Source organism: Hirundo rustica, chromosome 9 (assembly GCF_015227805.2).
Source record: "Hirundo rustica isolate bHirRus1 chromosome 9, bHirRus1.pri.v3, whole genome shotgun sequence".
Taxonomy (NCBI): Eukaryota; Metazoa; Chordata; class Aves; order Passeriformes; family Hirundinidae; genus Hirundo; species Hirundo rustica.
This window is the reverse complement of record NC_053458.1, coordinates 18,813,325-18,839,594: the sequence shown is the minus strand read 5'-3', so window position 1 is coordinate 18,839,594 and position 26,270 is coordinate 18,813,325. Positions and strand designations below refer to the sequence as shown.

The 26,270-nt window shown below is 38.7% G+C and overlaps 1 protein-coding gene across 1 annotated transcript; it reads right to left on the bottom strand.

Annotated features, from left to right (window-relative positions):
- Positions 1–779: 779 nt before the first annotated feature.
- Positions 780–25,945, bottom strand: PALMD (palmdelphin). The gene is made up of 8 exons (XM_040073612.2): positions 25,647–25,945; positions 20,449–20,529; positions 14,820–14,950; positions 9,486–9,600; positions 8,558–8,591; positions 8,351–8,461; positions 6,555–7,652; positions 780–2,395 (listed from the first exon to the last, which is right to left on the bottom strand). Exons 1-8 carry the CDS (start codon positions 25,689–25,691, stop codon positions 2,352–2,354), a joined length of 1,659 nt encoding a protein of 552 aa, XP_039929546.1. The 5' UTR covers positions 25,692–25,945; the 3' UTR covers positions 780–2,351.
- Positions 25,946–26,270: the final 325 nt, after the last annotated feature.

The window sequence follows — 26,270 nt, the reverse complement described above, 5'->3', positions numbered from 1 at the left end:
TCTGAGGGGTTTGTGTGAAGGGGACACTGTTGCATATACCCGAGGAAGTGGCACAGCAGAATTGGCACAGGACTAGTTCTTCAGAACAAGCTTGGAACCATCTGTTTTAGTTCATACCTGACCTACTTCAACCACTGTCTAACTTCTGTTGGTCTTCATTGTGCTGTGCAAAAGTGACTTCACATAATGTAAACCACAAAGCTGCATTACTCTGAACCAGCTATTTATGGCAATCATCCCACACAAATGATACTGCACTTTAGGAGTGCAGCTTTAGCTTTGCTTCAGAGAGACTTTTGTCTCATGGGGCCCTAGAAAACACATGGCTTTAATGATGAATTAGAGTTTTGCATGATAACTACTGACATTTGAAAAGATTATTTGCCACCTCATATTTCTGTTCTTGTTGGTGCAGGAAAGCTCTGGGGCTGTAGCACTCAGATGATGAACATTCCTACTTTCCAGAAGCACAACACTTTTCAGTCTTTCTTTTAAACTACTTTGACTAGTATTGTGATGGTAGTTGCTCTCTTTTCCATGTTATTTTAGTTTAATAGTACAGGTTGTTGGGGGAGCAGAGGATGAGTATCCATAGCCATCTGCTGCTGTTACAAAAACTGTTTGTGATTACTTCATGTTAATCACTCTCATTTTTTAGTGTCTGTTTAAGAGTTGAGGCTGAAGCCTTGTGCTCTCACAACCAGCAAATAACAGAAGAAGCATAAGGAAAAAATCCCACCATAAAACAACAACAAACAACAGGATAGACATAGAGGAAGTGTACTATAATAAAATTTATTTGTTTTTATTTACTATTCCACTCTCCAGGTAACCATTTCTGACAAGTATTAAAATTTGAAATTATTGCCCACATCAGACTGGGAGCCACCAAATGTTTAGAGGCTACAAATCAGTCAATTACTACCCTCGTGCCTCAGTATGAGGTAGTAACTTCAGTTTCCTGCTTTGAAAAGAATACCAGTGAAAAATTAAATCGGGGTGTTTTTTTTTTTTTTTTTTTTTTTTTGCGGGTGCATAATTTGAGTCAGCTGTACCAGAATAAGACAACCTGAGCTTTATTTGTTTAGTGTTACAAATGAGGCTAAGACCTAGTGAATTAAAGCTGTTGTACTGATTTGAGAATAATGGTGTAGTGTGCTCTTGAGGCACTTTTTCTCCTCAGGAACTATGTACATGGAAAATCTGACTTGGATGTGGTTTTTCTAGGTGTGATTTAACCTGGTTTTAGGGCCCTTACCTCCTCTATCATGTGGAAAGAATTAACTTTTTTTTTTTTTTGTGGCAGCCTTGAAACTTGCTGGAGAACTGTGCCCAGCACTGGCTGCACCTGCAACAGATCTTTGTTTTCAGCTGCAGGACAAGCCACTGGCAACTCAGTACTTCTGATTTTAGCTCCCCAGCCAACTGAAACCTAAAGAGTATGGTTTTTGGTTTTTTCTGTTGTTGGGTTTGGGGTTTTTTGTTTTGTTTTGGTTGGGTTTTTGGTTGGTTTTTTGATGGACAGGCACTGCCTGTCTGGCAATCAGTTTCTTGGAAAAGCAGGGCTTTCTCAGCAAGCTGGGAGGTGAAACCATGCTCAGGAGGTTAGGCTGTTCATATTATTATGCAAGGATTGATCTGTGAGGCTTGTGGGGGTGGGCAGGATGTTTGTGGGATGGTGAAGAGAGCAGGGTGTGAGGATGGCTACACTGTCATTTGTAACATAGGAAGGTGAATGGACTGTGGAGCTCTAGAGGGTGGCTAAATATTTAAATATGCTGGCTTAATTATTTTTGGTTTGTTCTGCTATCATTTTAAAAGGAATGCTTTACGTTTCATCCAAGGTAGTACACTGGAAAGCACTCTTTACATTTGCATTTCTTCCTCTTCCTCTCTCACATTTTGCCTTTTATTAACCAGTGCTTTTACAAAAAGAATGCTAAAACAGAATTTTCAGTCTAAATCAGATAGATTGGCACACTTGAATGTGATACAATGTCCCCTGAAGTTCCATGGAGATAAGTGTTTTTCTGCTCTGTGTATATAGCAACAGCGTATTTCTGATTGCGAGAACAGGTATGCACGTCTTCATACTTGTATTTACACTGCATTTATGGCCTTAGGTAACTTTCCACTATTTTTAACAAAATCCAGGGTGTGATTTATGTGTATGTGGCAGTTGGTCAAATCTGAAAGTCTGTTAAAGTCCATTGTATTATGCAAAGGGCAAAATAGCCCATGAACCAGAGTAGCAAAACAAGCATTGTGATCCAGAAAAAATTATGTGGAAGAAAGTCTTCTTAGCTTTATCTGCTTTGAGTGGTAAATTTACTTCCATGCCATTACAGCTGTTAAAGCACCTTTTTCCCCAGCTTTGCCATTCTCATCCTCAGAGCTGCAAAAATAAACAAAGCCATTGCATTTTAAGTCTTTCTTTCTATTTCTGAAGTAAAAACTCCTTATTTAGAAAAATGAAGAATACACATACCTCCAGCGGTTAATCCAGCAGAATAAGCATTGTTTTAGTGTTATAGAAAGAAATCAGTAGAAGGCGTTAGTTCTGGTAATTTTGCAATAAAGTGAGTATATTAAGAAATTACTCCATAATTGTTGTTTAAAAATTACCGCAGCTATCTTCTGTATTGTCTCTGTTACCTTCACTAACACATTACACAGTGTTGGTTTTGCCCTTGACTGGATGCTGACAGATTAAAAGGATACATGAATAATTAAACAAACTCTTTGTTTAAACTAAACTCCTCTGTGGGAACTGTAACTGTTTGGAAATCTTTTCCTTTTCTGTGATGCTCAGGGAAAACTTTCCTCTCTTCCCAGTGTTGTGAGTCAGAGCGGGAGTTAGTCATGTTCCTGATTTGATCTGATGCAGTAACAGTACCTGTATAAACACCAGTTTGGCTATTGCCTGTAACTGGGTATAATGTGAATAAGTTTGAAGGGGACAGTGTGAGGCCAATGATTTAATGGTGAGATTATTTTTAGAACAGCAATGTAATGCTGGTGTTTGATATGTAAAAGTCTCCCCCCAGCACACTGTTGATCTGAGAGTGCAATGGGAATAATCTCCATTACTCTGACCTGTTAGTTTGAAGAGTCACTAAAAATAGCAAGTCTCATTCCTGCACCCTGCATATGTCTCTCTGCTGAGGCATGAGGGGTCAAAGCAGCTGTTTACTTGATTTACACATGTCAGCAAGTGTCCAGCTCGAGTTATGTTTTGAATGCTGAAGTTGATGCAAATCATAGAAGCATCTGAGTGTAACTTTATATCATAGAGCACTGATGTTAACCTTAGCTCTTACAAAGACATCGTGTACTTTTTACAGGCTGAGGAGTTATGAAGGATTCAAGCCCTGGTCATGGTTTGAGAAGAGTCAATTTGATTCCTCCCTTATAACTAACTCATAGTCTGTTTTTGTCTTGCTCTATACATTACAGAAACAGATGGTGTGTGTAAATCTTTATTAAAAAGGACTTTTATATTTTATTTTCTTCAATGCAAATGGAGCTGTCTCCATTGTGTTTTTTTGAAGGTTGCAAAGCTTCCAGTGGTAGGAAAAAAATAGCTCATCTAGACTAGCTAGCTGCCAAGTGCTGTGGACCTTTGTGTCCCGTGAGAGCTTGTTTCACACTGTCAGTAGGTTTTGCTGCTTATTCAGCTTTAGTTTTGCATTTCCTTATTCATTTCACTATGTCTAGCCTTTGTTCCCTCCCAAGTACTTTTCATTTCCCTAATGAGTATAGCATCTTCAAAACATTTGGACTTGAATTAATTTACCTGAAATTTAAAGAAGAAAATAAGCTCTAATAATGCAAATCTGGGTGTACCAATTATAGCATTGTCAGCCTTTTCTCTGTATGGTTTTTCTGAGGGCACATACTTTGAGATATTGGTGGGGGAAGGAAAATTGCTGCTATGTGGAGAGAGGTATGTCCTACATCTTTTTAAGATTGTGGGCATGAAAAGCTCCTAATTTAATCTGATATGTCTCTATATAGATTGGCACGTGGAACAATGCCTCTGCTTCCTTGTCCTTGGCCATTGCAAACTAATTCAGTAACTTGTTCTGAAGGTTCATTTCTTTCCTAAAGAAAAATTGTTACATAAGGGGCCGTCATTCTGGTCTGTCATGTGCTTCTTTGCTTTTCATTGTCTTTCAGAATCCTCAGTGCTTGTTTAATGTTTAAATGCTCCAAGTGCTTCCCAAAGCTTTAGCTTCTGAGAGGATTTGTTTTTTGTTTTACTGTTTGTTGTTTTAGTAATGGATGATGAGCTACCAAAAATAACTGACTGCACTCTTTTCTCTAGTGGTGTTTAGGGTGAACCTGCTAGGGTGGGCATCAATGACTGCTTGAAAACAATATATTTCTCTAAGAAACGGTTCTGTGTAATACATTGTTCTAGATCGAGATGTTTTCCTGGTTTTGTTTCCCTTTTAGAAGTCTCAGTAGGATTATAGGGCTGCTTGGGAAAGATTGAGTCACTTCCTGGCTTTTTCCACTGATCAGAAATGTCCCAGGGAGTGGCAATAGTGGAGGGCTAAAGAAGAATATGGCTTAGTTCCAAATTCTACTAGGCATGAAGATAGTCACTTGGAGATAGTGCTGACTGGGGGAAGTTTTGAGGCAATTGCCAAACTGCTTGTAGTTTAGCTGGGATCCATTTTTCCCAATTGGTCATTTTCTTATTGATAGAATAGTTGTGAGTAAATGGCTGAGAACAAATACAGATTTGCAGGGCAGATTCTCAGATATCTCTGCTGTATTTGAGCTTATTCCCCTTTCCTGAAAGTCAGTATTTCTTTTCCACTAACCTCAAATGAGAGAGAACCCAGATTGTTTGGGAAGCGTCTGAGCAGAAAGGGAAAAACATAGAAATGTCAGATGCTTCTTCTGGGACACAGAAATAAGCAGGGGTTGGAATGGATAGGAGTGCTCAGCCATCATGCCATGGCCACTATATGGCCCATCTGAATGGTACTGCCAGCTTGTAGTTACAGCTTGGACAACTCTTTCCCAGGACACGTTCAGAAGCACCCACTCAGCAGGATGTAGGATGAATGACCTCTTTCAGTAGAAACCTGCTGGTGGGTGGGTGAGTGTCCCTTCTTCATTATCCTATACTTATGTGATGGGGGAATTGAGGGACCATCTCCGAAATATAATGGGCTGGAGGAGCTTCTGGAGTGGTTTATCTTGCCTGTACTAACTACTTCTGCTTCCAGTTGCTGGCATAAGAGCTGCTAGCAGCGGCCCTTGGTACTGGAGGACACAGGGAAGTACACAGATGACAGGAGGGGTGCTTGAGGAAAGCAAAGGTCTTCTCAAGTAATAGAAAAGTGTAGTGGCCTTATTAATCAGAAAGGATGGGCAGCACTGCTGGAATATTTTCGACTGTTGTGTACGTGACTCCACGATGCTGACATTCCTAAAAGCTGAGAGCCTTGCTTGCTGAAAAACTTTTCCCAATAAATGCCTACTGATGCAAAAATACTTGAAAGTTCTTACATGATCCAAAGATCATCTCCCCTCTCCTGGATTTACATGTAGGGTAAAGAATTCCTGGGCTGTCAATACAGCTTTAGGCAGGGCCCAAACTTACATTTTTGCTGCAATTTGTCTGGAGGGAGAGAATGTGGGATCAGGACCCCTGATCTTCATGTAATTCAACCACAGTGTTCTTTCTTTCAAGTGGAATGTGACTACTGTCTGAAATCTGCTACTCTGGTAGTATACTTAAATGGAGTTTACTTGTATGTGTTAAAGTGCAACATAAAGAAGAGTTTTCTGTGTTTCTGGAAGATTTTGCTATTGCTTTCAAACTTCTATTATAAAACTTTATAGTAAGAAATAGATACTGTGTTTATTAATAGAATATAAAAAGTATTCAAAAATAACTCTGTGGACTATTGGACTAACTGTGTGTAGTGATGAAAGCTTTCATTATATTCAGAAGCTATAAAAATGTCTAACTCGAGTTAATGAAAGAATGTTAAAACTTGTGTAAACACTATCGAGACAATGTTGGCAATGTTGATTCTTTAGAAATACATTGTAAAGCTGGTTATTAAGCAGCCTTTCTTATTTAAGGGGTAACTTGGATGATCTAGGAAGTAGATGGAATGCAGACAGGCAGAAAAACATGCCAGTGAGGGTGGAGGAAATGTTAAGTAGCAATGCTGTTAGTTACCTGCCAGAAATGAAAACTAATTCTGCTAATTTTGGTAGCTTTAATGGAACTTGAAAGAGAACCACTTTTAGTCTTTGAAATTTACAGGAATGGCATTTCTGCGATTAGTTTATTTTCCAAATTTTGAAATGGTAACTAGTGCATTGCTAAAGACAAAATAATTCAACAGATCCAAAATGTAGGTTGGTATTTGTTAACAAACAAGAGCAAAGAAATTATTATTAATAGCATATTAGTCTGAAACAATCCAAACAGTATTAGAAGTGACACAGGTGCCAGTAGATAAGAGCGATATCAATTTGCTACATGAGCAAACAGCAGTGACGCGATTTTCTTTTTCTGTTACCTGTTAGCGAGGGATCTTCTGTACCATCTCCAGACATCTGGCTGTGAAGATGGGCATGGTGTGTTGGTGAGCTTAAGCGTTCCTCTTGTTCTTGCAGGGAGATGGAATTTTTGTGGGGTACGTTGTTCAGCCTTGCACCCAGACTGCTCACAGCGTTTGCCTGTTGGGCTTCTGTGGTTTTCCTGTTTGGTGGCTGATAAACTTGACTGTAATGGCCTATGGGATGATATGCTGGTTTCTCAGATTTGCTGTCATCTTCATCATCGTCATCAATGATAACTAGTTCTGCACGGATAACCCCATCGTATCGGGACAACTTCTGGTTTGCTTCTGCATCGTCATCATCAATGCGCTGATAGCCCATGAAAACCATTGTTACAGGTTCAGATTCATCCACGTAACAAGGTACAGCCTGGACAATGTTGTAATGAACATCTTCCTCATCTTGAGGTGCAGGGGATGCTTCATTAGGATGAGAGGGATTTAAAAACCTCGTCTCACTATGTCTTTCCCTTATATTCTGGTAAGGTGTTAATTCCTCATGTGCGGAATTTCTTTCTTCATTATGAATCATCCTGTTCTCAGGATTAGTGTGCACTTTCTTCTCTGTATGGGAAATTACTGGAGAGGGAGACGTTGGTTGTGTTACCTTTGGAAGATCAAGGCCATTCTCTTTATTTTGCTGCATAGAGGGCTCTGTTTTGGAGGAGAACTCTGTCTGATGATTGCTAAATCCATTCATCTCTCTTTTGTCACTGCCTTCCAGTTTTGGTCCAGGGACTAATTTGTCTTTCTGAGGAGTAACTGGCCTGCAGAATTTGTTTGCAAAGACAGGTTCATGATACTCTGTGGGAGACTGAGAATTTTTTTCAGTTGCCTGCCGTAGCAGGTCTTCCACTTCAACAGGAGCAAGTTCATCCATCCCATTTTGTGTTGTGCTCCCATTTGAGGACACTGCATAGACTGATTTTCTGCCATCATCATAGACTTTAATTCCTGTCTCTTTAAACTCCTTTGAGGGAAGAGGTATGGTTGATAACACTGTGTTTTCACCTGTCTTCATGTCTTTTTCAACCTTAATTTCCATGGCAAACAATGCTGTTGAAAGAAATAAGTGCTTAAACTGGTAATGCAGTAGCTAGAAGGAATATAGTTCTGACAGTGATAGAGAACAGCTGTCAGAATGAATTATTAAATATGTGAAAATATCACGTACACAATCAATGCATTAGATTCTCATTTTGAATGTCCCCTTTTATCCTGTGGAAAAACATATTTTCATTCTGTGAGGAAAAAACAGCTGTTGAGGAGACAGTTTTCATTGCAGGATAGACTGAGAAATCCAGGTTTAACCTTGGCCTCAGGCATTATGCTGGGCACTAGCAGCTGAAGAGCTCAATGTACTGTGATGCCGGAGAGTCTTGGGCACTCTGAAGGGTTAGAGGCTTTGTAGTAGTTGGGAAATAACCAGACTACTGCTGGCTGCCCAACAGCTGTGAGTGCAGATAGAAAATGTGAAATGAATGATACGAAGGGAGTCTGTACTTAGTTATGACAGGCGGAGGAATGAAGTGCAGGAAAGAATAGTCAGTGGTGAAAGGAGTTACTCCCAGGGGCACATACCTCACACCACTGTCTCACCTCTCAGTTTTGATGACCTAACTGGTAACACAGCTTAAATGAGAACAAATGTCTCATATCTGTAATGTCTATTCTTTGCTTAAAGTGTACTAGGTTCAACATAGAGGAAGCTTTTGTACATATTGACATCTTCTGGAGTTACTAATAAGCAGTACCTTTTCTCTTTTCTTCATCATCTGTGTCAGCATGTGCTGTACTTCTCAGTGCAGAAGGTCTGAAATACTTGGGAAGGTCAGGGATGCTGGCATATATGTAGTCTGCTGCCTCTGAGTAAAGAAGATCCACAGATCCACAAAGAATTAGTACGTTTTAACTTACTTCTGCAAGAACTTTTTAAAAAATATTCTTTTGACTAAACGTACCTTTTTCAAATCCAGCTTTTTCAGTCTTCACAGACTAGGTGGGAAAGAGAACCATTAACAATAAATGTGATAGTTACTTTTAAGTAACAGACTGTTAACTAGACAGTGCTTTGGTTTCCCTGATAGTTTTAAGCTTTTGTCTGCACAGCTTCATACAGAGAAGGGGCTAAAAGTGAAATGTGCTCAGTTGGAACATGGTGAGTGAGAAAGTGAAATTTCTGTGGTCTTTTGCCAATATAATTTCAAGTCACACAGGGAAGGACAAAAATATTATGAAGTGTTAAACAGTGACCTAGCCTCCCACTGTGGCCCAACCTGGCTGGCGTCAGAGATTTTTTTTAAAGGTCCTGCTTTGGCTTTCCAGTTTTATTTATCTCCCTGTGTGTGTGTGTTTTATTTATCTCCCTTCAGAGAATATGTGTGTATGTAAGAACAGCTGGAGAACTGAAGTTTAGTTCCATCACTATTTTTTGAGACTGTTTTAAGATAATTTAAAAATATTAACATTACCTTTTGACAAAGACTAATGGCTGATAACATTAAAGTTATAATCACAATCTCTGTCTGGGACTTGGTGGAGAGCACAATGCAGTTTAGCTGGGCACCTCACCTGAGGGAGTATGAATAGACCAGCCTCTGAACCTGGTCTGTACCTGGTGTGTCTGTCTGTGGCTGAGATGCAAACTGAGTGCTGTTTTTAGAGATGTGCTGTAGATGAGTTGAGATAGGAATTGCCCCCCCCAAAAATAAGCACATGGAGGCATATGGGCACTTCAACAATGTAACATCTTGACCCCTCTCATGTTTGAACTGCTGTCACTTCGGACAAAAGCTCATGACCACTCATGGGATTCAGCTAGTTCCCCTTTCCCTGGATATCATGATCATTGAGTAATAAATTCTGCTTTTGGAATAATATAGCACTAACCTTTATTATGTCTTCTGTTGTTTTCTCAACAGATTTCAGTTTCTTTAAAATTGCTTCTTCCCTAGCTGAGACTTCCATTTCTTGTCTTTCCAGAGCCTCAATTTCCTTCTCCAGTCTGCAATCACAGTTGCATTTGATTTAATACCAGGCAGAGAACAACATTATAGAGTTGATACATTGGGAATATGGACATTAGCAGGTCTGGTCCTGCTTACCTTGACAAACATTGTTCTTATATGAGATCAACTTATAATTTCACACACTGGGAAATAAGTGTGAAATAGTATTTTCATTTAATAAGAAAAAAACCCAAACCCAACAACAAACAAAGCCTTCCACATGTAAACATAAATTATTTTGCCAGTTAGGACTTGGCTGACGGGTTAACTATCTTCTTTTAAAAACCTTTGTTATTATGTGAAAGAAGTATTGAGGCTCAGGAGTCAAAATATCTTTTGGGCTATCGACACTTCCTGTAGGTTTGTGTGTTACAGCTCCCTTCCTTGCCCTTCTTATGTGTTAAGTCTATGTTGTATGGTTTCTCTCATGTTAAATCTGAGTACAATGATTAAGGTATCTTTTTCCTGATCAGAGGTTTTATTTTCTTATTGTATGACAAACACTTCTAGACAGAAAGGTCCAAGATAAAAAACTGAATCTCTGTGTTGGAGAGGGAGAAAGCTATTCCTGGTTGTCCAGGTATAAAGCACACTGCTAAAGTAAAGTATATTGGTCAAATTTTTCTCAGTTGAGTAAGGCAGTGACTTAAGCAGCTGTCCTCTTTCCTATTTTTTATTCTTTCTAGCCAAGACTACTCTTTTCTGCATAAGTGCATATTTGTTGGGTTTGCCTTATTAGCTGAGTAGCTGGGAAGTCAATTTTCCATTAAGATGTAGAATCCAACTCCATATTTAACTGTGAAGTGGGACTTGAACCGAATGTCTTATTCTGTAGTTAAATGCTGTATGACTTTAGTCTCCTGTACTTTTTAAAAGAACTTCTTTTAACTTAAGAAAAAAAAAAAAAAAAGGAAATTTCAAAAGTTTCCATATTTGAGTGAGATGAGTGAGATATGCTTTTTTTTTTTTTTTTTTTTTTTTAAATCCATGCTGAAAATCAATGACTGTAGACCTGAGGCAGCTGCAACTGATAACATGTTTTGCTGAGAGCAGTGAGAATAGTTACAACTAGATAGTCTGAGACAAAGTTACAGACAGGGTTATAGAAGTGTTGGCCTTATAGCCTTGAGGGAAATAAGTGTTGTATTTTTTGTATTTTGACTACTTTACTGTGTGCTAGGATTCACAATATTACAAAAAATCACCATGAATGATTAAAGTCTGCCATCCCTTTAAAGTAATCAGACTAGAAAAGCTGAATGCAGGTTGTCAGATAAGCGTTATTGATTTCCTTCTGTGTGGCTGAGGGATCTGAATTACCATTATGGCTCTTGTCCTATTTAAACTCAGATATGTAGAGCTACACTAACAGGGTGCTACGTGGACTTTTATCTGTTGGTGACAACGTCCTCTTTTTTGATATAAAAGGTATCAGAGACATCAGAACAGATACGTGAAAAAAACCCCATCAGGATGAAGGTAAAAGCTAAAAAAAAAAAAATGTTTAAAAGCTGCACACACTTTAGGCCTGAGCTCTGCAAGATGGCCTTAGAAATCTGATCAAAGGTAGTGATTAGATTGCTAAAATGTAAAAATTTTTATAAGGGCAATGAATTTTTTTGGACAACTATAAAAGAAAGTATTGACCATTTGCCATATTTTTGCACATCTTACGGAACAGTCATTGTTTAATATATTGAAATGTTTTATTTTTAGATGAGACTTGATTGCATTATCATAATTTCAAAATCATTAAAAACTCCCAGAAGCATAATGAGCTGAAAAATTATTAACTTATACTGTGGATTTATTTCAGTCTTGGCTCTAGGCACTCCTAGGCACAGGTATAAGAAGAGAAGGAAAAATTATGGAGATACTTGAAAAAAGGGAGGTGGAGAGAAAGAGAAAACAAAACCCCAAATAAATCACAGACTATAAACAACATGTGGGTGATCAAGAAACAAATTACAGTTTATATATGCTCTTGCACCCATACAAACACCCACTTGATATGCTAATTAAGAGATCTAATTCAATGCTCAGTGAGTTTAGAGAGAAATTCTCATACCCTTGTAGTGGGAATTGCATCTAGACTCTTAAGTATCTCTTTTGCATTTATACTTGCAAAAACAGATTTTATGGTCCAATTTCAGAGCGTATTGTGAGTGTGCACACTGGAATTTGTGGAAAGAAAACTTCTAAGAGATGCAATTTGTATAGTTCAAAGAAATTGAAGCCCCTATAACATCATGCAGTGGAAAAGTTAGGCCAGGATCTTTCTGGCGTGTTTAGATGTTTAGAAACTTCTAAGTCAATGACATCTTAATGAAGTTATATCATAACTTGTCTTGAAAGGGTCTAGCACTATTCTAGCAATTTTATAACCTTTCATACTGCACTGCATTTTTTGGAGAGAAGTATGACATAGCTACTATATTAAACCAATCCTTTGAATATTTGTTCTTTTTTCAAGTAGCATTGATTATTTGAGATGGTAAAAGAAATAGCAGAGGTGTAGATGAGAGAAGAAACCTTTGAAATCAAGACACTAAATGGGAGGTTTCTCTGCCAAAGTAGCAGCTGAATTAAGAAAATCTGTGGAGATTGCCTGGATGTTGCTGGCCACCAGCTGATCTACTGGAGTTGGCATCACTACCACCCCAGGAAAAAAAAAAAAATAAATGACTTGAGAATGAAAAGCAGATAGGAAGATACCGCCCTGAGGAATTGCAGACTGAGGGGAAAAGGCAGTTTAGCAAGTCCTCACATGTTTTAAGGTGAGTCAAATGCTTTAGCAGCTCTGTAGTATAGTCTGAGTCTGCTTTCATACATTACATTACATATTCATTGCATACACATCATGATTTCATTTATCACAATGTAATTGAATAGACTTTAGTTGTTTTGCATTTTTAAATATGTTGTTTAGCAACTAATTCCATCAAGAATGAGTGTTATTAGCTGAAGATTAAGTGAGAAAATGGGACTCTTAATTCTTAATTCAGCTTGTACCCTGATCAAGGATGTGCTCACTTGGTTCACTGAAGCTTCTAACATGTAAAGAGCATAAATAGGACGAATAATGTAAAAGCAATTTTTGTCTGTAACCAAAGCATTCAGCCATTTGTCTCCAAGGTGGCTCAGGCTGTTTGCTATTCACTGTTTTGTCATTGATTCAAAGAATGGAACTTCTCCCTTTTATTAAAAAAAAAAAAAAGCTTAAATCTGAACTAATTAGCAGACATACACTGGCTCAATTTGACACCCAAGTAAAGAATGTTTCAAGACAGAGGTCCCATATAGGAAGGTGATGGCAAGGCCCATGCCACTACTGTAAATAATTGGCCAAGATTTGCAATTTTCCTCTCAGCAGAAAGAAAAAAGACTTGCCTAAACGTAATCAAAAAAGCCTTTAAAGTGATTCATAATTTTCTTAACTGACAGTAAAACACGCACAGAATAACCAACAGTCAACTAAATATCTCCAAATCAAGTGAGTTTTAATAGACAGATGCTTAGAAGAAAGAATTCTACTGAGCCTCTCAATTTATTTCTACTCTATGATGTGTCTACATGATCAGTTTAGCAAGATTTAATTTACAGGGTAGGTCAGAGGTCAGACAGGCTGAGCTTTGGTGATATCGATGGCGTAGCAAAAGCACTGTGCAAGAACTATATGATGCATATTTTACATTTATTAGTGGACTTTATTCCTAGGCTTCTGTATCACTGCTGGCTGGTTTGAAACTGGCCTGGGTGTGTATAAACAAGATGTAATGCTATTTGGAAGGCAATGTGGATGTTTTTCTAGATGCCCTTGCTAAGAGCTATTAGGGATTGGTAGGAAATTTAATTTATAGCAAAAGACATGTGAATAAACCTGCCTAATTCTTAGCTCATGGTCAACAGAACTTTGAATCTCATCTTTCCTCTCACTACTTAGAGAAGGGCTGAACTTCCAGGGGTCTGATGGGGAAATGCTTGCTCAGCACCATTTCCTTATTGTTCCTCAGCCCATTCTAGCCATAGATGCTGTTCTTTTCTGGAACTCACACTGCCATATGGACCCCTCTTGCATGCCTTCAAAATGACGGCCTCCTGGGATGTTTTCAGGGCACACTGTCTACCTCCTACCTCTGCAACAATGAATCCTACAGAGGTCTGTAAAAAGATGTTCTGCAGAGAAAAGTGCTATTGAAGTCAACATAATTATAGGACAAACTAGCACTAGGCTGCTACCTATCAGCCAAGAAAATTATTATCTGTGTCAGAGATGGAGGAAGGAGGGAAGAGGATGGGAGATCACCAAAGAAGGTAATCTTGGTGACAGCTCTGCCAAAAGAGTGTGTGTAGGAGGACAGTGGAAGAAAAGTAGCAAGGAATATGCTATTGAATGGGGTAGAGAAAGAAGCCTTGAAAAAGGATGATGAAACTTTCCAGAATCTAAAGGGTCAGGAACATTTCATCTTTTCTGTGGGCGCTAAGGGGTAGTACTAGTCAGTATGCCTGGACCCAGGGAAGGAGCTAGCTGTGTACACAGCTCTGTGGCATTTGAGGAGAGCTAACTGAAGCTAATAACCACCTGGAACCATGTCCATGGTAAATAAGAGTCTTTCATGAGGCTGTCTCTGCAGCTGTTAGTCCTGTGTGATAGGGATGCACTAAGAAATGAGATTTGTAGAAACACCTCTAATGAAAGGTTAAAAAAGACCTTTGCTATAGCAGGCTTCTGGGACTAAATTGGGTACAAAACACATGGAAAACTGAAGGTGTTACTAATGGGGCTAGGGAGCCTATACTGTTCTGAGGTGCTCTTACAGTGGAAGTCAGGTGTTAAAGGCTGTGCCAGGACCCAGTGAAGCTGAAGAGCTTTCAAAATTTCTTGTTATTTTGAAGTTCTGAATCAGAAATTGCTCTCTCAGAGCAATCCCCATATGCTGTGGCTTATACCTACTGAATACAGCATGGAAAGGATATCTGGAATTAGAGAGACTAACACTCTGCAATATAGTTATTGTGCAGTTAGTTACAATTTACACAATGCAAAATTGCATTCTGTCTTCTCTAATTCTGACTGACTAGAAAACATGACAAGAATTGCTTTACTCTGCATGTGTTTAGCACTTGTTGACGTTTTTGTCTTTTACAAAATAAGGCAGGACTTTTAAGATGGGACCATTTTAACCCAGACACAAGGACAGAGGTACTTCCCTACCTGAAAATGTCTTGCTCCAGCTCATGAGTCCGTTGTTGGTCCTCCTGATTCTGCTTTTGCATTTCTTCTTCTTCTTTTGGAGTCATAGAACTAAAACCATCCAGGAGCCATTTTTCTCGCAAGACCTTTTTCTGATGGGGAAAAATAGACAAGTAAGTGAATGCTGAAAGTTAGGGTATTTAACCATTTTCTGTATTTGTCTTGATGTCCCAGATGTGATCCACAGCATTGTGATCTAGCCAGCATAAGGCAACCTGACTGCAGCGAGTGCTACTGGAAGAGAAATACTAAACAACTTCTGTGTTTTGAGATTGACTTAACAGCAAAATCTTTAGGAACAATGTCCCATTTTATTAGTTCATCCAACAGAAATGTAGAGTATGTCAGCTGCTATCCCTAACAGATTAATATTGGTAAGTAGATCCAGTGGTGTGTGTGTCTTTGATAAACCAGTTGTACAACCATACATATAACAGACTCATGTGAAAGACTCCAGTCACAAGCACAACAGTTTTATTTCAATAGCCCTAATTTCTGGGGTCCTGGCATTGCAGACCTTCTGGAAGAAGGTATCAAAGATGAGAAGTTTCTTAGAGGAATAAGAGACCTCTGGGGAGTTAGTGATGCAATGCTACCCCTGGAACTTAAAATGATCTTGTGTACCTAGGATAGTGAACTCTCACTTCAGCTGGTGAAGATGTGTGGGGTAAGAGGGGCAGTGGAAAGGTGGAGCATGGGCAGCTGGTGCCTGGTTAGTGTTTCAGCAGACCTGCTGTGTGTTTAGAGCTGCTGTTGCAGGGGGAATCCAGAGCTTAGGTATTTAGGTCCTGACCTGGTTAGTGCCTGTGGGTTTTTTCTGTGCAGTGGTGGCTTACAAATGAGTGTATTGCATGTGTACAGGTAAGTGTATCTCTCTCAGCTGTGCTTTCAAATTCTAAAAAATACAGTTGTATGCACTGATTGTTTCCTGCAGCTGCTTTACCCTGGAAGATGGTACCTGAAAGTCATTGGAGCTCTCAAAAATATTCTTGGTATAAAAAAAATATTCTTGGAGGTAAGTTCCTATTTGCAGGCTAAAACTTGTAAACCACGCCAACTTTCTTGCATTTTTTTTACTCCCTTCAGTCTAACTCGGGGTATAAATGCAGTGCTGCCTTTGGGAAGGAGTTGGGATTCTTTAGAAATACTCTTTCAACAGGCACAAAAGGAGAACACATAAGTCTTTAATTAATCATGAATGTTCCAGTTATGATTTACATTCCTTGAGATATCTAATTTCCATATGAAGTTTTTGGTTTTTTCTCCCCTGTACAGTTTTGTTAATTGCAGGATGTGGATGCAGATTCCATTGGATTTTGACTACTGCTGCTTGAGGCAGTGTGCCCAGCACTGGTGAGAAGGCTGCACTAACCTCAGTGCTGCTTGCAGGGCTTGTTGGAATTTCTGCCTGCATCCTGTGTTGAGTCACTTAAGCTGTTGCTTCCTACACTTTTCTATTTATTGTGTACTTTCCATGAGGTTATTACTGAGGCCCAGCTGGCAGAGGAATATATATGTAGGACCTTATTGCAGTTAAAAGCAATTTTCCACTTGACACACAATGTCTCAAAGTGTGTCTAAAACAGGCTTGCTGAGAGGTCTGTGCACGCCATGGAGCTTTTAATCTTTTCACTTGTGGGATGTAAGAGCAACGTTTACAGTTGCCTTAGCCTGCAGGACAGTATTCTGTCTCTCTCTACAGTGAATCCTAGGAAATCTTGGCAAATATGGATTGCTCAAAACTGATGTCCTGAGCCTTGACTCTGTCTGTAGACTCACTTGGCAGCACTTCCTGGTAGTTGTGTTTTCCTAACGAAATAAATGCAGATTTTGATAGGATATTTTTACATCTGGTGGATGCAGGTAGCCTGGTGTAGGCACAACTCTTATTGAGCACAAAATACTGTGTTCTCAAGCTGGAGGGCACATAGTTATTAATTCTCTTTCTATCAAGCCGTTTAACTTTTAATAATAAGTAGGGCTTCTAGAAAAGTGAGATTTTCATCTTGGATGGAACAGTGTTAGTATAGAACTTAGGGGTCCAAAAATAAATTTTTAATTCCTTGTGAGATTTAGAGAGGGGCTGGCACTGTAGACCTCAGAAACCGATACCATCTATTGAAATCAACAAAAGCTTCTCTATCTATAGGGTTAGGCCCAAGAAAACAAACTCCCTAAATACAAGCATAACACAATGGTGTTATTTTTGCATGTTTCTAGAGCAGTTTGCTGCTACTCCCAACTAAATGCCATGTAATCTTTTTCCTTTAATTAGCCATTTTTGAAAGAATGACACATTGTCTACTTTGGAAACAACCTTTGAATGAAAGATGGTTTCAGATCTGTTCCAGGCAGCAACACAAGCCAGTGCACGAGCAGCTGCTTTGGGTCTGACAGGTTTTTTTCTGCTGTCTAAAGTTTCCTTCCACAACAAAAAGGTAGTTCTAACTTCGAGTTCTAACAACCAAGTTGTGCACCTTTTTTCACGTCATGAAAGCACTCTCATTTTGTGTTGGGCTCCATGTGTTAAGGGAAAGGGATACATGTACACCATGATGTGATAAAACCCTGGGTAGGTCCAGAGTCCCAGAGAGTAATCACTTTTTGTGGTTCATGGTCACATTGAAAGTATGATGACAGTATCCTGCAGATTCTGTGAAAAATTTACAGTGTGTACTCCAGTTATAACTCCACTACCATCCCTAAGTAGGCTGGACTAGCACTGAAAGCTTCATCCTTCATTGCAAAGCGAAGGTGTTTTGAGTTTGTGGGTATTGCTCTTCCAGGGGTATGGCAGTTCACCACACAACATTTTGGGGAAGGCATAAATAATTTTCACGTTTTTCACAAAAAAAAATGTGGTTCACCACTTAGCTACTGGAAGGAGGAGGTGTGTGTTGAGCACCTACAAGGTAGCGCTAACGGAGTCCAGGTATGTCAGAAGCCTGAAAATTAATAAGCTAAAATGTAAAAGCTCTTAGAAAGTACATGAATATCAGTGCTCACTGCACTTTTCAAACAGTTCTTTCTGGTCCTTTCCCTTGTTGCTTCAGTGAGAAGGGTTCCAGATAGAAGAAAGGATTAGTTGTTGGTGCCTCTAGAAATACTGGATAAAATTTCCCCTGTACTCACACTAGCAGCCCCCAATACCCCTTGCAGTTCTGTGAAGCCCTGTCCACACAGGTGTGTTTGCTGGCACGCCTTCCACTTCATCTGAGAGATGTGGACATGTAGGAAATAAATGTTCCTTCTCTACTTCTATCAGATAACTAAGTACTGTCATGATGCCTCATCTGTGTCTTCTAGTAAGAAGTTTGCTTGGGGACAGCAAACAAAGTCATTGGGAAGCCAAAGCAGGGATTCCTATTTGCAAAAAGGAAGTTAGAACTACCTTTTTTATGCAACAAACAAAAAACCTACTGAAGAAAAGTTCCAATGAAAAAAAAAAAAGCCCACAAACCAAACCAACAACCTTTTAATAAACCTGTTGTTAAGGGTTATAAATAGGAAGGACAAAAGGAGGAACAGGACAGTGATATCCATCTAACAAGAAAATCTCTATGGCAGTGAGATCTACTAACCTGCAGTAGTTTTCCTTGGGGACAGCTGTGAGTTATGCCAGTAGATCATGGAGCTCTGGATTTCACCACACACACAATTGGTATGTGTATAAATGAGTGAAATCAGCCTGAATTGCTAGGGAAATGCTCCCTGAATAAAATTCACTGCAATGTTTAGATATTTTAGAAATCTAAATCTGTTTTAAAGCAAATTACGCACTGGATCCTTTTGTTGTTTGACTCTGTTGAAATATTTGAATTATTCTGAAGCAAGAATGTTCATTAAGGGACAAAGCTTCTGGGGCATAAAGCAAAAGATGTACTAATGTTGTTTGATATTAGGTGCCTCTCTTGTTCCTGAGCTGGAAAAAGTAGTCTACGTTTTGTGTGCTCCAAATAACTAATGATATGTATGTACTTATACAGCATACGTGTGTATGTAAGTATGCATTTAAAGTATATATTTAAATGTATGCTTGATTCTTCTTTTCCAAGTGAATAATTTCCTCAAGAGATCCTTGCTTTCCCTTATATATATGCAATAGGACTGATTTAATTTAAAAGCTTTTCTGTGTGATATCTGTATGATTTCTCATACAACAGGCAGAGAAATCACATCCTCTGTTCTCTTCCAATGTAAAACCATTTCAATAATATGGAGTGTTTTAGCCTCTTTACAAACTCTGTAAAACTTCTTCAGAATAAGTTCAAGGTTCATTTTTGCTTTCTTAACTTTTAAAACTCCACTGAACCCATTAATTTTAGCTAGGAACATGTACTGAGTCTGTAAGGAAATTGCCCTAGGGCTCTGTCTGCACACCGCAGTAGTGAGGATTAGCTGCTTTCTACAACAGATCAGTTTATCCCTCTATAAAGAAGGGCAGAAGAGTCATCTGGATTTGTAGACATGGAAACTTGAAATATGACTTTCAGTACTCAATGTAGCCATGTGCCATGATGGAGTAGTCCCGTGTTTGGTACTCAAAGGTTACAGGACTTGGGAGGCGTTCCCCTCCCTTTTCGACAGGATGTTACACAAATGGTCAAGCCTGTCCTTGGAGTAAATACTTTCCAATATAACCTGGGCATGGCTGTGTGTTGGCTTCCCTGGCTCAGTGAACTAGTTTATTGTGGCTTTTCATTTCTTTGGCTTGACACAAAGGAAAAGGGTGGATGAAACTCAGGTTCTGTGTCTGTTTTGAAGAGGAGTCTGTTTTAAATGCTTCTCTCACTCTTGCGTGAGGAGACACACCACACTCCTGGTGTTAGATTCAATATATCTTTCTTGAGACTGTTCATCTGCTCACATAATGAAAAGAGTATGTAAAATACCAAGCCCTGCATATTTCTAGAAGCATAGATCTTGTCTCATTCCCTAAATGACACATACTGCCAAACTGCTATAAATATTTTAAGAATAGTGGTGGTGGGTAGAAATCACTGTAATTTCAGTTCTCTACAGAAGTGGATCTTTAGGTTTCTGATACCTTTGAACTTTGTAATCCTGAGTTTACCAGGCTGTATTTCTAATGTTTATACTTTTTTTTTTTTTTTTTTTAAATAAATATATGAAGGAACAGTGTTATTTTGCTAAAGAATAACTAAACAAGCTGACAAAAGCCTATAGCCAAATAAATAGGCTGGTTTTTTTCTAGGAAAAAATGCAATTAGACCTCATGATTGTGCTGCACCCTATACCAAGTGAGGTTGCTGTTGTGGGATTAGGGAGTGAACACACCCAGTCTGAAAAGTGAGGTTTAATTTTCATCTGCGAGTTTTTCCTGGTTATGATCTCATTTTATGCCATGAAAGTGATCAAGTAACATTAACTCCCTAGTGTAATTTTTTTCAAAGAGTGATGCTTATTAAAGTCAAATGGAGTCCTGGCAAGACTCCACAAAGCTGTGAAAATTTGACAGTAAAAGCACGACTTAAATGCACGAAGATTTGCATTCCGAAATCCCCAGCCTTTGTTCATGCTGTATAACTTGAGGCTATCTTTAGTTACATAAATCTAACACTTTACTTACCTTTAAATGTTGATGTTTCATTTTTTCCTCTTCTACTTTTAAACGTTTCTGTGTAATTTCTTCTTGCAGTTTTCTTTTGTCCTAGAAATTAAGAACAATAAAGCTTTGTTTAGAGGAATCACTTCTTAATAAAATTATTATGTAAGTGTTGTTCAGTAGGGTGAAATCAATCCATGCAAATAAAACTTTAAAATAAAGCTTATGTGGTGCTTAGGCAGTGTATAATTCTTTGCAGCAATAACTTGATCCTACACAGGTATGATTTCCACCACTCTTTCTCCAAAGTACATTTAGTTTTGTTAATGACAACAAAGGAGGGATAAGGCAAAATAAAAATTATTTAGGCTTGGGAAGGGTAGGGGACAAAACCAGGAACAAAGTACAGTTGAGCAGAATTGTACATGCAGAGTGAGACTAAAAATGGGTCCTGACCAAAATTCCTAAGGCAGCCCACGCATCGTTTAGGAGAGGCGAGAGTCTGCATGGTCTACACTGAGCAGCTGTGATACATCACGAAATGAAATGGGCTGTCAGTGAATCCAGCACTGTGTTTATGTATCCTGTGGCTAACAGCTGAAATAAACAGGAATAAATAAAGACTTAGAAATCTAATTTGTTAGTCAAATAATGGTAAAGAAGAGAAAAGAGAAATGTAATATACTTCATATATGTTGTTCCTACCTCTCAATTTAAAACTTTTTTTTTTTTTCTCCTTGTGCACAGGCTCTGTTCATGGCTGCTGATCTTTAGAAGGAAAAGCCTTGTGTAGTGCTGGTCTATTCTAGTGCCACCTTAGTCCTTTTTATTACAGATTAGAGAAAAAAGGAAACGGGTGAGCAATGTCTGAATGTTGGCAACTCTTGAGCCTCTCCTGTTTTTGGATAGCACTGTCACATGGAGTAACCTTGTGGCTCCTCTGTGTGAGGCCAAACACTGATTTAGTACCTTGTGTCCTCAGCAGCCAAGGGGAAAGGTATCATGCCAAAGGAAAGTAATTTTAATAAGGTGTATTAGTAGGCTATTGTCTTGGTCAGCCTTAACACTATAAAATTCTGTTATTGGGCATGGCACCTTGCCATGTGCTAATCAGGAAACATTCGTACTTGTTTCCTGATACATTTTAGGGGAGTAAGTAGAATATTCTGTTCTGTGCAGAAATGTTTGTTGACTGGTGGCTGATCCTTCTTTCCTTTCAATTAGAACAGCTACAGTGGTAGCTTTTTTATAAAGTCTGTTTTCAGACAAGTATGGTATAGGAAGGAAAAAGCCTACCTGAGGAACCAGCTGTGTGTAAGGGCTGGGGAAAGTCCGTAAGGAAGTGCTGGACATAAGGCTGGGAGTTGTTCTGTACCATTTCCCTAGGATCTGGGATTTGGGAACAGGAAGAGATGTGGTGTGCTTGGCTGAATCACTTCACTGTTACTGGAAATTAGAGATTAACTGGCCACAGGCTCTAAGGACACTTTTCTCAAGGGTAGGACAGGAAGTGAAAGAAGCCACCAAGCTTTATGGGGACCGAGGGCAGGATACAGGCTGGCCAGGCACTGCTGGGACTTAGCAGGTGAACATCAGAGTGTCACTGATCTCTCGCAGTCTGCAAAGTATAGTAGTTATTTATAAACCCTTTACAATTTCTCTTTGATGGTGTTAGTCTGCCTTTTAATACTCCAAACAGAACAGGTGGGGCTCTTTCTTCAAAATACAGGCTATTTTCATCTCCGCAGTGATTTTGTGTTTTGCCAATGCTCTTTAATATGATTTACAGAGTTACTGATTTAGGATCACTGCAATGTGTAATTTTTCTGCAATGACTCTTGTGTGAGACTTTATCCAGAAGCTGCAATGCTGGTTTTTTCTTAGCCAGTACTGATTCTGAAGACAGAGTATCTGGTCTCTGATCTTCACGCTTTTCCTTACTTAGGAAATATTCCTGATCTCATGGTGTAAACCCATTATTAGATGAGTAGTGTGACAAGAGCTTTTGTTTACAGATTATTAAAATTCTTAAGGAAAATTCTTTTTTTCCTAATTAAAGTTCTTAGCCAGAAAACAAACTTTTGCTTGGTTTATACTATTAAAAAATATTCTAAGTCAATTTGAATATTCTTTTCCTAGTAGTGGAGATGCAATAAGAGTTTGGGTAGTCTGGAATGAGTACTTGTCCATAAACTACTATGCGGAAAGAAATCTGAGTATAAAAGCAGAAATTAGTGCATTTTAAACTAAATGCACTATAATAAGGAACCTATTCAGTAAAGAAACTTTCGCCTGCTTTTTTCAGAGGTCCATATTTCTTTTATGTCCATTGTTTTTTGTCTGAAAATTTTCTTATTGTATCCTTCCTTTGGTGTTCTAGCATGTTTTAATTACATGGTTGGTATTAAATATCCATTACACAATTATCCAGATTAAATTGGCTGAAATGGGTTGTCTTTTATATGTCTAGTCTATACATCTATATAGTTTAGTCTAATTCCAGAAGCTAAGAAGTATGAGGCATCTTTTTGAAATTTGCATGCCAAAATAACTTTAAAAACCTGTCAGGACACTTTCCACAGTGCATTCTGCTATGCTTTGTCTGCACATCTTGTCTTGCTTTACAAAGTTTTGACTGTGCATCAAATGGAATAAATGCTTATTCCTGGATAGCTAAGGGAGCCATGACTCTATTAAACCTCGTGCTCTGTCCCTGCAGATAATCCTGTTGCTGGCAGAAGTCCTTGAATCCTCTTTTACTATGCTCTTGTTAATATGAGCAGGGTTTGCTTTTTATGACAGAGCATCTTCAGCCGTTCCTTTCTGTTGCGCGTCAATGCAAGGTAAGACTTGGTGTTAGTTTTCACTCCTGCTGAAACGTGTGGGACTCTTTCCTGACTTTTGTGCACAGAAATTAATTGTGTTCTAAACTGGATCTGTCCGAAAGAAAGGGAATTACATCCACAGAGCAGTGTCTTGTGAGATATCTTGTCTGCTAAGTCCATTGGTTTGTATCAGTGTTCTACAGAGGTGCCAAACACAGTGCTCTTGGTGCCCTGGCAAATGCCACATACTGTCAAATTCCATGGAGCAGCTAATGTTTTAGCAAATGCATTTTTATTTTCACATAATTTTCCAGGTATTAAAACCCATTAAGCATGAAAAGTATGAAAGTTTTCATATTTTAAGGTATGAAAGCCTTGCTAACAAAATGAAGGCAATTGATTTTTGCTTCTATGTTCTAGATATACCAGCAGCAGGTGGTGCCTACATAACAAAGAAAAAAAATTTCCTTCTCAGAGCCATGGGAGCATCAAAACATTTAATACCAAAAACATCACGAGCAAAACCAATAATCATGTTTTCCTTTTTGTTTGCTATATTGAGAAAAGATTTGCAGAAGACTTTGAGAACTCGTACTGGCTCTATTGCTGTCAAGGAGGCAGGTATTTAACAACAGAAACCAATAAGGTTTAGTGCAGGTGCAGATGTTGACTGCTCTGAGTGCCCTTTGCTATCCGGTTGGATCCTTTAGAGCAAACATCTGGGAAGTGGCACTTGAAATTCCCAAGTATTTTATTTGACCCAGACCTCCCCAGAGCCCCGGAGGAGATTGCTATTGTAACTGCAGCGTGTTGTTTCCCTGGACCACAGCTGCTGCAGGTTGTTGTTACGGCTGATAACTTCACCTTACTTAGGCTACTTTGCTTCTGCAGTCAGAGCGCTTTGAGAGTTTCATCTGAATGCTCTGGGTTGATGGAGGGAGAGAGCAAATAGCTCCTTTACACCTGAAGTGTAATGAATGAAGTCATAGGCAGAACCCAAATATGATTTCCTGTTTCTTCTAGCACAAGACACTGGAAGCTGCCCCAGTTTCTTAAAACAATACTGCTCCAGTATTCATTTGGAAGCAAAGCTGCAGCTGGAGGATGCCAAGCTCTGTATGTTCTTAGGAGCCCCCACCAGCCAAGAGTGCTGCCCCACTCCTGCTCCTGGATCCCAGGAGCATAAGACATCGCAAGGCCTGGACTTCTGTGGAGTGCCAAAACACTCCAGAGTGTCTTTTGAGTCCATACACTGGAGGCAAAGTCCAGGTTGTGACCCTGGTTCAGGCAACGTTGCAGTTACACAAACAAATGTACTCTAAACCCTCTAAAACATTTCAAATTACCTAATTGTGGGCTTGTGTCAGGTCTCAAGTAAATATGACAAATGGTCCTGTTGGCTTTGATCAAGTGCCATAAGTAAAACTCAACTGAATTAAAACACAACCTATTCGATTCCCATAGATTCCCAATTATGCCTTCTTACATTCATTTTGATTCCAATAAGGTATTTTTTAATTCTGCCCACCATTTATTCTGCTACCAGTGTTTCACAACTAATCTATCATGTTAGGAGTGTGACAAATACCTTTATTTCCATTATTGGATTTTAACTAAGAAAGTGAACGGTCCTTCTGCAGATTTCCTTTCATCTCAGAGGGCCAAATTTTTTTTCAGTTTAAGTCTTTTGTAACTGAATAAGTTCAGCTGGAGATCAAATCAGAGGAGAATTTGGCTTCTGCCAATTTTTATAACGTTAGGTTATATTACTTTAAAAATAGTTTAGTCATTCCTTTTACACATTAGAAATCATCACTCAGATTTCCTTTTAGAAGAGAAACTGAAAATGTTTTCTAATGTCTCCAACATTCTTCCTCTGAAAACTGACAGGTAAGAGTTTGCTTAATCCAAGATTGTCCTTTTTTACTTTTCAGACAGAGATACGTATGAAAGATCATTAATAATTCAGAAACTGTCTTTAATTGCACAGTGCAAATGAAAAATCTCTAATCTCACATTGTGAAATGTAAAAATTGATTTGTTCTGGAATTCTCTAGCTGCCTTTTAACCTTCAGGCAAACATTCGGTACAATGACAGTAATGTGTGTTTTAGACTGTCCAGCAGTGATTTGCACGCATGCTTTCACTGTTTGAATTTAATTTTAAACTGCAATACAACCCATAATAAAGTCAGTACAGTCAACTTAGCTGTCTTAAAACAATATCTTATAAACTAGAATTATTAAGTAACAATTTCAAGCAGACATAAATCCTTTTCTTTTTCTGTGCTGGGATAAATCATTATTCAGCAAACACACAGCAGCTTATTAATAATATTACTTCTAAGCTTTTTTTTTTTTTTTTTTTAAATAGTGAATTATAACCATGAACACTTACTGTTATGGCCTGGAATCTTTCTTTCAGCAATTCGGCTTCCTCCATTCTACAAATCAAAAACAGACAAGTAGTGAAGGCAAACAGAATGAGACCATAAGCAGAAAAACCTCCTGGTGGGGCTCCAAAAAAAAAGCTGAGGTGATTTGATCCAATTCCAGAGCAGAAAGAGGCAGAATTTTTGACTTGTCAGAAGAGTCCCTGAACAGATGAGCAGATCAGTCCAGACAGACACATGTAATGAGGGTGTGGAGAAGAGGCAGACAAGGAGAGTGCTGGCATGAGTTGACTGACAAGTTGGAACAGTGGAGCACAAGCTCTTTTCCTTCAGGAGCTGCCAACTCTTTGTTTTAATGTGCTCGGTTAGCATGCCACTGCTTCTTTAACTGTTAAATGCCCAAAACAGACTCTTACACGACCATGGGTGGAGTAAACCTTTATTATGTTCCTACTTCTCTTTCCTCTTTCTTTTTCTGGTGATAAACAGATATTTGAAGCTTACTAAGTTTATTTAAACTGATAAAGTTTATTATTTAGATTATTTTGACTGTTTCACCTGTACGTTTTAACCTGTTGTAGTATTAGCACTGTAGATGGCATGGAGTTTTTCTGAGATGGCTGTTTCAA

Bases quoted from the DNA above. Each gene is read 5' to 3' on its own strand.
- PALMD (XM_040073612.2), bottom strand. From the start codon at position 25,691: ATGGAGGAAGCCGAATTGCTGAAAGAAAGATTCCAGGCCATAACA. The intron at 20,530-25,646 runs GTAAGTGTTCAT...CTTAATTTCTAG, and splicing joins AAAGATTCCAGGCCATAACA to GACAAAAGAAAACTGCAAGA. The intron at 14,951-20,448 runs GTAAGTAAAGTG...TTTCCCCATCAG, and splicing joins TGAAACATCAACATTTAAAG to AAAAAGGTCTTGCGAGAAAA.